The sequence below is a fragment of the Rhinoraja longicauda genome, chromosome 7 (genome assembly GCF_053455715.1).
Source record: "Rhinoraja longicauda isolate Sanriku21f chromosome 7, sRhiLon1.1, whole genome shotgun sequence".
In the NCBI taxonomy this organism is placed as follows: Eukaryota; Metazoa; Chordata; class Chondrichthyes; order Rajiformes; family Arhynchobatidae; genus Rhinoraja; species Rhinoraja longicauda.
In genome coordinates, this window is record NC_135959.1 from 14,937,402 (window position 1) to 14,951,935 (window position 14,534).

General features: G+C 41.7%; 1 protein-coding gene across 1 annotated transcript in view; it reads left to right on the forward strand.

Moving 5' to 3' along the window:
* p4ha3 (prolyl 4-hydroxylase, alpha polypeptide III) overlaps positions 1 to 14,534 on the forward strand; it is a 51,955-nt gene that overhangs the window by 2,097 nt on the left and 35,324 nt on the right. The window contains exons 2-7 of the mRNA XM_078402991.1: positions 1,598 to 1,752; positions 4,680 to 4,903; positions 5,757 to 5,906; positions 8,212 to 8,263; positions 10,947 to 11,110; positions 12,368 to 12,544. Coding sequence (XP_078259117.1) covers positions 1,598 to 1,752; positions 4,680 to 4,903; positions 5,757 to 5,906; positions 8,212 to 8,263; positions 10,947 to 11,110; positions 12,368 to 12,544 — 922 coding nt within the window. The remainder of the gene's footprint in view (positions 1 to 1,597; positions 1,753 to 4,679; positions 4,904 to 5,756; positions 5,907 to 8,211; positions 8,264 to 10,946; positions 11,111 to 12,367; positions 12,545 to 14,534) is intronic.

Here is a 14,534-nt window from a genome sequence, read left to right on the forward strand (position 1 = left end):
TCTTATACACCTCTGTTAGATCACTACTCACCCTCCTGCGCTCCAAGGAATAGAGTCCCAGCCTACTCAACCTCTCCCTATAGCTCAGACCCTCTCTAGTCCTGGCAACATCCTCGTAAATCTTCTCTGTATCTTTTCAAGCTTGACAACATCTTTCCTATAACATGGTGCCCATGGCTGAACACAATACTCTAAAACGCGGTCTCACCATTGTCTTATACAACTGCAACATGATCTCCCAACTTCTATACTCAATACTCTGACTGATGAAGGCCAATGTGCCAAATGTGGGATTTTTTGGGGGGTTATTCTTTTTAATTAATTGTTCAAAGCAATTTTAAGGCCCCCTTGAGAAAATCTTCAATTTTCTTCGAGGGACTTTTGTGTTTCCACTGAAAAAAATTGCAAAATGATCCAAAACTTACCCAAAATAAAGGGGAAAACATCAAATTATTGAAAGAAAAAGGAATGTCACATGTACATTAGCTGAAGATAGACACAAATTGCTGGAGTAACTCGGAGGGTCAGGCAGCACCTCTGGAGGGAAAGAATAGGTGAACCCTTTTTCAGACTCATTTAAAAAGCATTTTGTGTCTATCCTCGGTATAAACCAGCATCTGCAGATCCTTCCTGTACATTAGCTGAGACAGGTATAAACCTGGCAGTGTCTTAATTAAAAGAAAGCACCCTGGAGAACATCGCTAGTTGACGTTTCAGGTCGGGACCCTTCTTCAGACTGAATCAGTCACCTATACATGTTCTCCAGAGATGCTGCCTGACCCACTCAGTTACTCCAGCACTTTGTGTCTCCTAGAGTAAGAAAAGAACTGCAGATGCTGGTACAAATCGAAGGTATTTATTCACAAAATGCTGGAGTAACTCAGCAGGTCAGGCAGCATCTCGGGAGAGAAGGAATGGGCGACGTTTCGGGTCGAGACCCTTCTTCAGTCTCCTAGAGATCATTCTAGCCATGGGAAACATCCTATCATTATCCCAGAAATTTACTCATCCACAATTTGTGTGGTTGCAAGGGCTTTGTAAGATTCGAGCTGCATACGATTCATAAACGCCAATCGCCATTGTGTTCAGATGCAGCTGGTTCCATGGGCTGATGCAAAATGAAGCCATCGCGACCGGTATCAGTAAACAAATAAGGTCAGCACTTAAATGGCAATTAACGCTGACATAAAGCTATGACGTGGGAGGAAACGGGAGAACACGGAGGAATCCACGCAGTGACAGGGAGAGCATGCAAACTCCACACAGACTGCAACCGAGGTCAGGATTGAAGCCAGCTCGTTAGTGCTGTGAGGCAGCAGCTTTACCAGCTGCGTCACAGTGCCACCCTTATTTTGGATTTTGCGTTTTAGAACTTCCTTCCAACACCCCCTTTCCTGTCCTCTTGACCGAAGGATTACAATATTGTACAAAGCTGCTTGTGTTATATGCGCCAGAGTAACGTTGTCCATTTCTCATTTCCTAATTGCTGTTCTGATTGTCGAGTGATACCATTTATCTGGTTTTCACCAAAAGGGTGTCGCCAAATATGTTTGTTGTTTCCCCATTTATAGATCTTGTTAATTCAATTGAATTGCAGATTTTATGAAAAACTTAAAGCACTGCATAACAATGTTTACCAGGAATCAGTGACTGCAATATCAAACCCCCTTTTCGCCTACACCCTAATAAAGAGGCTGCAGGTGGACTGGCAAAATATTGTCCACAGCAATGAAGGCATTGAAAATATTCAAGGTAGGTGCCCAAATGCTATTCTTTCTGTCTTATTAACAATGTGATTAGAAATGTAGATTTTTAAACTTAAACATGGCATCGCAAATTATCATTTACTACGTTGGTCATCTTCAATTTAATTTAGTTTAGAGATACAGCGTGAAAACAGGCCTATCGGCCCACCATGTCCACGCCAACCAATGATACACTAGTTCTATGCAACACACTAGCGACAATTTACAGAAGGCAATTAACCTATGAACCTCCACGTCTTTGGAATGTGGGAGGAAACTGGAGCACCCAGAGAAAACCCATGCAGTCACAGGGAGAATGCATAAACTTCGTACAGACAGCACTCGTAGTTAGTCAGGATCGAACCCAGGTCTCTGACGCCATAAGGTAGCAAATATATCACTGCCTCACTGTTTCTGACGGCAAAAGTAATTTTCTGTTTCTGCATGTTCTAGTTGAATGGCAGTTACTGGATTGAACAGGTATTTGCACAGAGCTAACTCTTGCCTGCACCTTGAAACTCTCTGGTTTCAGTATTTTTGGTTTCCATGCTCCATGAAGTGATAGCTCCCACAGTTTTCAGGTTAAAAAAAAAAAATCAGTTTTCCGCTTAAATATACTGCTACGTAAATTAAGCCAAGGAAGTGGGTTAATGGAAAGTGTACAACCGCAAATCATTGAACATGTAACAGAGAGTCTAGCCTATTATGGTAAAAATCTTTTTCACAAGTGACTTTTATAAAGTGGCTGAATGTTACAGAATGTCACTTTGATTAGATCCAGAAGCAATATGTCCATCGCATTAGCTTGCAAGCACATTAGTTTAAATCTGGTGTACTGCCTTTTAATGAAAATAAGACTACACTCATAAATGTTTTCCTTACTACGCATTGGAATAATTGATTTTCACATTCACAATGTGGGGAATCAAGAACCAGAGGTCATAGGTTTAAGGTGAGGGGGGGGGGGAAAGATTTAAAAGGAACCTGATTGGTAACCTTTTCACACAAATGGTGGCAGGTGTATGAAACAAGCTGCCGGAGGAGATAGTTGAGGCAGGGACTATTGCAACGTTTCAGATACATTTAGAAGTTACTTGGATAGGACAGGTTTAGAGGGATATGGGCCGAATGCAAGCAGGTGGGACTAGTGTAGATGGGACATATTGGTCAGTGTGGGCGAGTTGGGCCGAAGGGCCTGTTTCCACACTGTAAGACTCCATGACTCTATGAATCTGTGACACGATATCTTAGAATACACTATTGATTTGTATTTTCATCAAAACCTGTCTCTTCTCGTGGGAAGGATGCTGACAAATGTTGGAATAAAATTCTACGGATGGTTCTCTAGTCTAGTATTTTATCAAATGTCATTCAGCATGTGTGGGCCATTAATTATTCATTTTTAATATAATCTTACTTTAGTTTAGATTAGCGATACAGCGCGGAAACAGGCCTTTCGGCCCACTGAGTCTGCGCCGACCAGCGATCCCTGCACACTTACACTATCCTACACACACTAGGGACAATTTGCAATTATACCAAACCAATGAACCTACAAACCTGTATGTCTTTGGAGTGTGGGAGGAGACTGGAGACCCAGGAGAAACCCCGTGCAAGACATGGGGAGAACTTACAAACTCCGCACAGACAGTACCCATAGTCAGGATTGAACCTGGGTCTCTGGCACTGTAAGGTAGCAACTCTAATGCTACACCACCGCTTGTCAATAATCGTTGACCAATTCCCTCATTCTTCAACGACCAGACGATTGTGCTCCTGATATAAATAATTCAACAATAAACAGCACACGTTTTCTTCCCTGGCTCAGGGATGGAGAACACCTATGGTTCCCATTGTTGCTATGATTGAGATTAGCCGAAGGACCAGAAAATGAGGGAAATGGAAAATAATTCCTATGAAGTGGAGAAGATGTCTGAGGGAGGGTTCCAGCCCGAAACGTCACCCATTCCTTTTCTCCAGAGATGCTGCCTGACCTGCTGAGTTACTCCAGCATTTTGTGTCTATAATTCCTACGGTGATTGATATGGCTGTCAGACGGCTGAATGACAAGTTTGACAAAGCACTAGACTTGAGTCCCACCTTGAGAATTTTATTCCAACATTTGTCGGTGCCTTCCAGGAAGGAAGAAATATACTTGGATATGAATGTATTCTAGGACATCATACATTGGAGAGATTGGGGAAGAGAGTTGAGGAGCAAAAGTCACGATAAACCCCTTTGATAAAATTAATCAAATAGATGATGTGACAAGCATGCATTACATTTAATGAATTATATAACATAGAAACATAGAAACATAGAAAATAGGTGCAGGAGTAGGCCATTCGGCCCTTCGAGCCTGCACCCCCATTCAATATGATCATGGCTGATCATCCAGCTCAGTAACCTGTACCTGCCTTCTCTCCATACCCCCTGATCCCTTTAGCCACAAGGGCCACATCTAACTCCCTCTTAAATATAGCCAATGAACTGGCCTCAACTACCTTCTGTGGCAGAGAATTCCACAGACTCACCACTCTCTGTGTGAAGAAATGTTTTCTCATCTCAGTCCTAAAAGACTTCCCCCTTATCCTTAAGCTGTGACCCCTGGTTCTGGACTTCCCCAACATCGGGAACAATCTTCCCGCATCTAGCCTCTCCAACCCCTTAAGAATTTTATATGTTTCTAACATGTTTCTCAGGACATTTCACCTCCTAGATGATTTTACACCGATTGTGGTAAAATCTTCGACATTTCTTTCAGAACTTGTGGTTTTGTCCACCCTGCCCAAACCTTTAGTTTCACAATCTAAAGTTGCCTCTAAGTTTTACATAGAAATAAACACTGGATATTTTCACCAGCTGCAGAACATGATGACTATAGCAATGATCTCCGGTAAGGTCAACTGACACTGATTCCAACACTGCATTTAGCACTAAAGGATGATTTTGGGAAAATCGAGGATCGACTCCCAAGCGCAGAGGACCTGGCAGGAGCTGCCAAGGGTTTAATGAGGCTGCAAGATGTGTATGCTCTAAGCATAAAGGGGTTGATCAAAGGGGAGTTCCTACAGAGCATTGGAGAAGACGTTTCCAGTATCTACAGGCCAACTGTATCCAGCACCCTTTCAGCAGACGACTGTTTTCAGATTGGAAAGGTACGTAAACCCATGGCGGGAAAATTATTTTTACAGTTTTGTTTGAGAAAACGGGACTTGAATTACGTGTATTCAAATTGCATTAGTCTATTTTTTTGAATATCATTCTCTGATATTATTTTATTGGTTATCAAGATTCTGTTTAAGGTGCGTTTCCAGCAAAGTATTTATATGTAACCATTCTGCATGCAGGCATTAATTAAGTAAACGAAGAACTGTGCAAAAAAAGGACACAAAGTGCAGGTGTAACTCAGCGGGTCAGGCAGCATCTTTGGAGAACATGGATAGGTGACGAAAGTCCGAAGGAAGGTCCCAACCCAAAACGTCACCTGTCCATGTTCTCCACAGTTGCAACACTGTTAAAAAATCTTTGTACTTAATATAATTGTATTTATTTGTTTTTGCATTTATTGCATATATGTTTGTACGCACCGTCAGGATTGGCTATTTTTTAATTTCGTTGTACTCGTTGCAATGCCAATAAATGAATATTATTATTAAAAGTGACATTCATGTGCAGGAATTTCAGATAGATTGATTTTGGAGTGGCATAATAAATGTGTGTTTATATGGGAGGTCTCTCCATATTAAAATAAAGACATCTACTTTCCTGATCAGATTAAATAACTTTTGGGATGGACCTTCTGTCCCTGCACACAACTCTAATGTAATTTTATTAAAAAACAGTCTGCTATCACATCACAAAAATATTTCCATTATGTAGAGTATTTGATCATCTTTCCTAATTTTATCTTGAAGCATCCTTATGTAACTTGCCTATACATTCACCAGTCATTTGGACCTAATTGGACCTAATATTAATTTAAATCTATATTTTGTGCTTCCATCCCAGGTTGCCTATGATATGGGAGACTATTACCACTCAGTTACTTGGCTAGAAGAAGCAGTCACTCTTTTCCGACAAAGTATAGGAATCTGGAATACAGAAGACCAAGGAAGTCTTGAGGAAGCTCTGGACCACCTGGCCTTCTCTCACTACATGGTAAGCAGTCTTTCTTCGGCAGCACCTGCACCAAAGCTTGGAGCGATGCAGAAAGGATTAGCCTAGAAAACCCCCCACAAAGTGCTGGAGTAACTCAGCAGGTCAGGCAGCATCCCGGGAGAATAAGGATAGGTGACGAAACGTATAAGATTATTAAGGGGTTGGATACGTTAGAGGCAGGAAACATGTTCCCAATGTTTGGGGAGTCCAGAACAAGGGGCCACAGTTTAAGAATAAGGGGTAGGCCATTTAGAACGGAGATGAGGAAAAACAATTTCAGTCAGAGAGTTGTGAATCTGTGGAATTCTCTGCCTCAGAAGGCAGTGGAGGCCAATTCTCTGAATGCATTCAAGAGAGAGCTAGATAGAGCTCTTAAGGATAGCAGAGTCAGGGGGTATGGGGAGAAGGCAGGAACGGGGTACAGATTGAGAATGATCGGCCATGATCACATTGAATGGCGGTGCTGGCTCAAAGGGCCGAATGGCCTCCTCCTGCACCTATTGTCTATTGTCTATTGACATCTATTTCACTGACATCAGTCGACCACACATCCACTTTAAGCTTTGCCCCTAGTAATTTTTTTTTCCATCCTGTGAAAAAGGTTCTGACAGTCTACCCTATCAATGCCTCTCTTAATTGTATATACTTCAATCAGCTTTCCCTATAACATCTGGAGTTCCAGAGAAAGCAATCTAAGTCTGTCCAACCTCTCCCTGTGGATAATACCCCCTAGTCCCTGCATCATACTGATGACCCTACTCTGCACCCTGTCAAAGCCGGCACATCTTTCCTATAATGGGGCTACCAGAATTGTATGCAATACTCCAAATACAGCCTAACCCAAGCCCAATAAAGCCATATCATGAGTTCCTAACTCTTATACTCAGCCCTGACCAATAAAGGCAAGCATACCATTTACCTTCTATGGCTGATGAGGTGCTCAGGGATTGCTTCCTGATCTCTAGATACTTATTCTTGCTATCCATGATTTGGATGAGAAGACCAGGTGTTATTTTGATAAGTTTTACAAGGATGTCAAGGTGGGTGGTAGTATGTAAAGATAGACACAAAGCGCAAGAATAAGTCATCAGGTCAGGCAGCATCTCTGGAGGAAAAGGATGGATGACATTTCAGGTCGGGACCCTTCTTCAGACTGTATGAGTTGCAAAGAGAATGGAGAAAGGCTTCAGGGGTTTGGTGGGGGCGAGGGGAGGAACAGGTGGGCAGAAGGAATGGATAGAGCAAGTGAATGGGTAAGGATGTGCCATGTGGATTATAATGTGAAAACTTGTGAGGTTACCCATTCAAGGTTGAAAACTTTATGAATGCAGTTTTTTTTAAAATGGTGGAGAGATGAAATGGTGTCCAAAGGGACATTGCATTCATGTGCATAGAAAGCTAACACACATATACAACAAGCAATAAAGAAAACAACTATGTTGGGCTTCATTGCAAACAGATTTGAGTGATAGACTAAAGACATCTGACTGTGGGCTGCACGGTGGCGCAGTGGCAGAGTTGCTACCTTACAGCGCCAGAGACCTGGGTTCGATCCTGACTACAGGTGCTGTCTGCACAGGTTTTGTACGTTCTCCCCGTGACCTGCGTGGCTCGAAGGGCCGAATGCCCTACTCCTGCACCTATTTTCTATGTTTCTAAAGGTTCTTTCAGAGACCGATCTGAAACCTATCCTGAGTTTCTTGATCTTAACTATAATTCACTCTGAGCTTTAATGTTGCATTGGAAACAAACAAAATGTTTCAAGACATTAGAAAGATATTTGAGGTTTCCTAAGAGTAATCTTGTTTACCACAGAATATAAACATGTGTTTGAAGTGGGAAGCGACTGGGGCATTTTACTATGTTGTGGGCACCACTTACACAAACTGTGTTATTGCTGACTCATCAGAGTGATTGCAACAGGGGGGGGAGAAAGCTGGAAGAGAGGTGGGTGCGGGACAAAGGCCGGAAAAATACTAGGTGGCCAGACTGCAATCAGCCTAAAGAAGGGTCCTGACCCATAACGTAGCCCATCTATGTTCTTCAGAGACACTGCCTGACCGGCTGAGTTATTGCAGCACTTTGTGCTTTTTTTTCAAGAGAGTACTTTGTTGTATTGCCATTTCTTTTTAAAGTATTCTTCATTTCTTCATTCTTTTTCAAAACAAAGGTTTTCAGTCTCGGAAGCAATTCAGAACACGTTCCATAAGCCTTCGTTGTTATTGAATGGACAATCTGTCTGAATATGTGTGCGAAAAGTAAAATACTGCAATGCTGCTCAATGCTCCTGTATTGTTTTTTTCAGATAGGAAATGTCGGCCAAGCAGCGATCCTGTCCAAAGAACTGCTGCAGCTTGGTAGGTGTTGTAAAATCTTTTAAACCTCTGATTCTCCAAAGCTGTGGTTTCCATGTGGTAATCACCAAGTTTAATCAAACCCACTACCTTTTTTGACAGCCACACTTTTCGTCTTCTTGGTCAGTACTTATTTTTGACCATACAAAGTTCCAGAGTCTCAAAATAAATGTCTTTATTTCATCCATTAATAACTCCCACCTTCAAAGAAGGATATTGTCCTCGAGGTTTCCTCAACAGTTTTCGATAAGTCAAGTCAAGTCAAGTCAAGTCAATTTTATTTGTATAGCACATTTAAAAACAACCCACGTTGACCAAAGTGCTGTACATCTGATTAGGTTCCAATGGGAAAAAAAATGAAACATACAGTAGCACGCAAACAGTTCACAGCGCCTCCTCAATGAGCCTCAAACGCGAGGGAGTAGAAATAGGTTTTGAGCCTGGACTTAAAGGAGTCGATGGAGGGGGCAGTTCTGATGGGGAGAGGGATGCTGTTCCACAGTCTAGGAGCTGCAACCGCAAAAGCGTAGAATTGTATCCAATAAGGTAGAATTGTATCCAAATCCTCAGTGTTGCTCATATTTGGAATGGCTCTATCATCACAACTCCCCGTTGTGAAGTGGATGTTTAAGTGGCTTCTCATAGAGTCAAACAGCACTGAAGTGGCTTCTCACTGTGAGTCATAGAGTCAAACAGCACTGAAGTAAGCACTTTGTTCCTTCGAGTAGCATTGAATGTCAGAAACCCAATTTAAGTGAATCCTACATTAATCTTATTTTATTCTCCCATTTTAATTCCATTTTAATCTGATTTGGATTTTTGTCACGCTGCAGTCTCTATTTTACTTTTTCTGTCAGTCTCCCTTTTTCTATTTTGTCAGATCTATTAGTACAGTGCTCATATGAACTCCACTGCTATTATACTATCTCGGGTGGCGCAGTGGCGCAGAGTAAGAGCTGCTGTCCTAAAGCGTAAGAGAGCCGGGTTTGATCCTGACTACGGGTACTGTCTGAACGGAGTTCGCACGTTCTCCCTCTGACCACGTGGGTTTTCTCAGGGTGTTCCAGTTTCCTCGCACACTCCAAAGACGTACACGTTCGTAGGTTAATTGGTTCCTGTAGATTGTTCCTAGTGTGTAGGATGTAGAACTGGGATAACATGGAACGGGTAAGAGTGATCGCAGGTTGGTGCGAACTTTGTGGGGCAAGGGCCTGTTTGCGAGCTATATCACTAAACTAAACTAAACTCACTTTTCCTCAGTTTTGTACAGTCAGTCACTGCATAAATCTTTCAAGAGAGAGTTAGATTTAGCTCTTCAGGCTAAGGGACTCATCAAGGGATATGGGGAGAAAAAGCCGGAACGGGGTACTTATTTTGGATGATCAGCCATGATCATAATGAATTGCTCTGCTGGCTCAAAGGGCCGAATGGCCTATTCCTGCACATATTTTCTATGTTTCTATGTTTCTATCAGCGGTGATTTAGCAACTGGAAACTATATGCAGTCGTTATAACCCCAAATTTGATTCAATATCTGGACTTACAGTATCTGTAAGTTCCTTTCCTTCTAGACGTTTTTTTTGGAATTGGTTTATTTTGGTCATGCAGTGAAAAGGTTTGTTTGCGTGCTATTCCATCAAACTACACATGAAGAAAGACACAAAGTGCTGGAGTAATTCAGCGGGTCAGGCAGCATCTCCGGAGAACACGGAGAGATGGTGTTTTAGGATCTTTCTTCAGATCCGATCTGAAAAGTCACCTATCCATGTTTTACAGAGATGCTGCCTGACCTGCTGAGTTACTCCAGCATTTGGTGTCTTTCTTTGGAATATCAGCATCCGCAGTTCCTTGTTACTACACTACACATGAGTACAATCAAGCCATAGTCAAATATAACAAGTAGTGAAAAAAATACCAGAGAGCAGAATATAGTTTAAAATATATTCAAATTTCTTTTGCAAGGATGAAATTCTTGTAAGACCTGTAAGATCTGAAGCCACAGTGGTCCCAACAAAAGAATTTGCCTTTTGCAAACAGCAGAATTCTTCTGCATCTGTTTCTAGGCAGGCTTCGCAAGAATACAACCACACTAAACACATGTCCGGTTAATTTTCAGCAAAACCATAGCTTGTAAATAAGGTATGATTTTGTACATGATAACTCATGGTACTTAGTCAATTAATGTAACCACAGTCTGCCAAACAAAAAAATATGTGTATTTGCTTAACATACTAAATGTTCTACTTCGCAATGAACTAACTCTCTGTTTATCAATGAGAACTTGTACATCTTTTCGTTTAGACTTTGCTTTAGACTTTAAATATACAGTACCATTCAGTATAACAGGCCACTCTGCCCACCATGACTGCGCCGACATTTATGAATCACTGGCACTATCATGCACACTTGAGACAATTTACAATTTTACCAAAGCCAATTAACCTACAAACTTGTACATCTTTGGAGTGTGGGAGGAAACCGGTACACCGAGAGAAAACCCATGCAGTCACAGGGAGAACATACAAACTCTGTACAGACAGCACCCATAGTCAGGATCGAACCCGGGTCTCTGGTGCCGTAAGACAGCAACTCTACCCCTGTACACTGCACCACCACTGTCTACATTTATATTATCGATATACCTAGTCTTCAGGTTCTACTTTGTTGTCTGACTTCTCGTCAACAGATGCTAACAACGGAAGAATTTCCAGAAACATAGTAAAGTATCAAAAACTCTTGGCAGCCTCTGAAGATGCTCATCCCAAGGATGTTGTGCTTCAAAGACCAAACGTGACGTACCTGCTGACAAGGAACATTTATGAATCACTGTGTCAGAAGCTTGGTTCACAGGTAACATCACAGCCTCGCAATTCTAGTGTACAATTATTCAAGAGTCAAGAATGTTTCATTGTCAAATGACCCAAAATGGAATAATAAAATGATTACTCCAATTTAATTCAATTTTTAGTACTTTCTCAGTCAAGAGGGCTTTGCAAGCTTATTTTGTCTTCTTTACTTTTAAACTTTAGTGTCAATATCCAGCTTCATTTCTTGTCTAATTGTATAATCTGTGGCTGAAATTCCAATTTAGTCTTACAGCGGGAAAACAGGCCCTTCGGCCCAACCTGCCCACACTGGAAAAAATGTCCCATCTACACTAGTCCCACCTGCCTGCGTTTGGCCCATATCCCACTAAACCAGTCCTGTCCATGTACCTGTCCATATGTTTCTTAAATGTTGCAATAGCACCTGCCTCAACTACCTCCTTCAGCAGCTCCAATTTGGTCTGGCATCAAAACTCTAAGCTATTTTCTTTCAAATTTTTTATCTTTGAATCATATTTTATCAATGGACGTGGCAAGTGGGGCCAAATTTTTTATTGTTTAACGTTAAAGGAAAACTATTACTGAAGCCGTAATTTCCACCCTACTCAATAAACCATATCCTAAAACATGGATGGGGATTGTGTGAACAACTTGAGAACAGCTTCTGGAACAAGAAATGGGGAGAACTGTGAAGAAACTTCAACTAGTCTGTTAAAAGTATTTGTGGTGATATATATCATCCTGTAGCATGTTTATTAGGCCATCGTGCTCAATGTTTAGTTTAGTTTAGAGTTACAGCGCGGAAAACAGGCCCTTCGGCCCGCCAAGTCCGCGCCGACCAGCGATCCCCGCACACTAACACTATCCTACACACACTAGGGACAATTAACATTTATACCAAGCCAATTAACCTACAAACCTGTACGTCTTTGGAATGTGGGAAGAAACCGAAGATCGCGGAGAAAACCCACGCAGGTCACAGGGAGTACGTCCAAACTCCGTACGGACAGGCACTCGTGGTCAGGATCGAACCCGGGTGTCTGGCGCTGTAAGTCAGCAACTCTATCACTGTGCCACCGTGCACAGGTTTAAATCCAACTGCTTCTGGACTATCCTTCCATTGAATGATAGTTTTATGTGAAATACTTCCTGATAATATTGAACATCATTTTGAAATATGCACCATGCAAGGTTAAAATTACTTGTAATTCTTGAGGCTATTACTTCCATAACGATGTTGTCTAACATATTTGTTAGTCATTATTGATTTATTATGTTACAGCCAAAACACTATCAAGATTCAAAGCTGTACTGCTCGTATGACTCAAACCTCAGTCCACACTTGATTCTCCAGCCTGTGAAAAGGGAGATTATAAGCCAGAGGCCCTATGTCGCACTGTACCACAACTTTATCAGCGACTCTGAGGGGAAGAGGATAAGGGACATCGCTGCTCCCTGGGTAAAGTTCACTTTAACATTTTTCTCTGTTACTTAAAAGACGTTAAACGTTATTAAAATCTAACAAAACGACAGGAATATGTTAAGCCAGCATTTACGATTCTTGATTTTTTTTTAAATGGCTGTAGTCTGGCTTCTAACAATGTGTTATTGAATTCTCCGAACATAATTGTTCCTTTGGATGCGGTTTTATTTAACTCCCCTATTGGAAGTGTATTTACTCTAATGTTTGCGCCAGGAGTATTGTATTGAGCCAGTGACTGGGCTACTCCAAAATTATTGAGTTAGCCTACAAAGATAGTTTTAAACTTTGGACTTATACTTTGGATTTAAATTATAAAGGATCCCAGATCCCCAGTAGTGGCTGTTAAGTGTCTTTTACATTTTATTGCACTTGTCTCAAATGGCAGCTCGTTCCATACACACACCATTATCTGAGTGAAAATGTTGCCCGGAGCAACTAGGCTTGTATACACTGGAATTTAGAAGGATGAGAGGAGATCTTATCGAAACATATAAGATAATTAAGGGGTTGGACACGTTAGAGGCAGGAAACATGTTCCCAATGTTGGGGGAGTCCAGAACAAGGGGCCACAGTTTAAGAATAAGGGGTAGGCCATTTAGAACTGAGATGAGGAAGAACTTTTTCAGTCAGAGAGTTGTGAATCTGTGGAATTCTCTGCCTCAGAAGGCAGTGGAGGCCAATTCTCTGAATGCATTCAAGAGAGAGCTAGATAGAGCTCTTAAGGATAGCGGAGTCAGGGGGTATGGGGAGAAGGCAGGAACGGGGTACTGATTGAGAATGATCAGCGGAGCTGGCTCGAAGGGCCGAATGGCCTCCTCCTGCACCTATTGTCTATTGTCTATTGTCAGGTTCCTGTTAAAAAAAGTTGCCCCTCTTACCTTAAGCCTATGTCCTCTACTTTCTTGATGTCCCTCTCCTGCATTAAATATATATATATCTATGCATTCACCCTATCTACTCCCTTCATGAGTTTGGATTCTGTAAGATCACCCCTCAGCATCCTGCTCTCCAACGAAATAAGCATTCCCTATATCCCAGGGCCTTGAGTCTTGGCAAAATCCTTGTAAATCTTCTCTCTGCTCTTTTGAAGTGTTAAAAGCTGTGTTGGAAGACACTCTACAAGGGAACTTAGAAAGTGATGCAAGCTCAGCAAAGTTTGTGAAATAAATCGCGTTGGCCAATTTATTGAAAATCTTCCAGAAGAAGCAACATGTGTTGTGGATAAAGAGGAACAGATGGGTGGATTAAGATTCATAGAATCCAGTGGGTTACTGAGGAAAACAAAAGCTGATGATGTAGGAAGTAACATATTGGCGCAGATAGAAAACTGGCTAACATGAGACAGTATGTGGGCCTGAGAGGTCTTTGTGTGATTGGCCAGATTCAATTAGGAAATAGTGCTGGGGTTTCAACTTTAAACAATTTATAAAAATGACTTAGATGAAAGAATTGAAAGAATCGAATGAATGGCTTTACTGGTGATACAGAGGTAGGTAGGGAAGTTAATTGTGAAGAGATTACAAAGGGAAATAGATTAATTATGGGAGTGGTCCAAGATCTGGTAAATTGAGTGCGAGGTGGGGAAATGTGCAATGGACCCTTCTCGGGCATCAGCTGAGATATGTTCAGAAAAGTGAGGCAACTTCATTGAAACATAAGATCCTGAGGGGTCTTCACAAGGTGGATGTTTGGAAGCAGTTTAAAAGTAAGGGCCCACTTGTTCAAGACTTTTCCATGTGACGAGTGTTTGGAACTCTCTTCCTCAAAGGGTGGTGAAGTAGATTGTTGATGAGTGAGGCAGTGAGATTTTCAGGGTCGATGTAGATGCAAAGTTGAGGTCAATATCAGATCAGCTGCAATCCTATTGAATGGCTCCACCTACTCTTAATTTATACGTTCCACATAGCTTAAGACTGCACCAACTTGCTTCACATTGGACCTTTATAGCCACGGCACAAAGAACTTA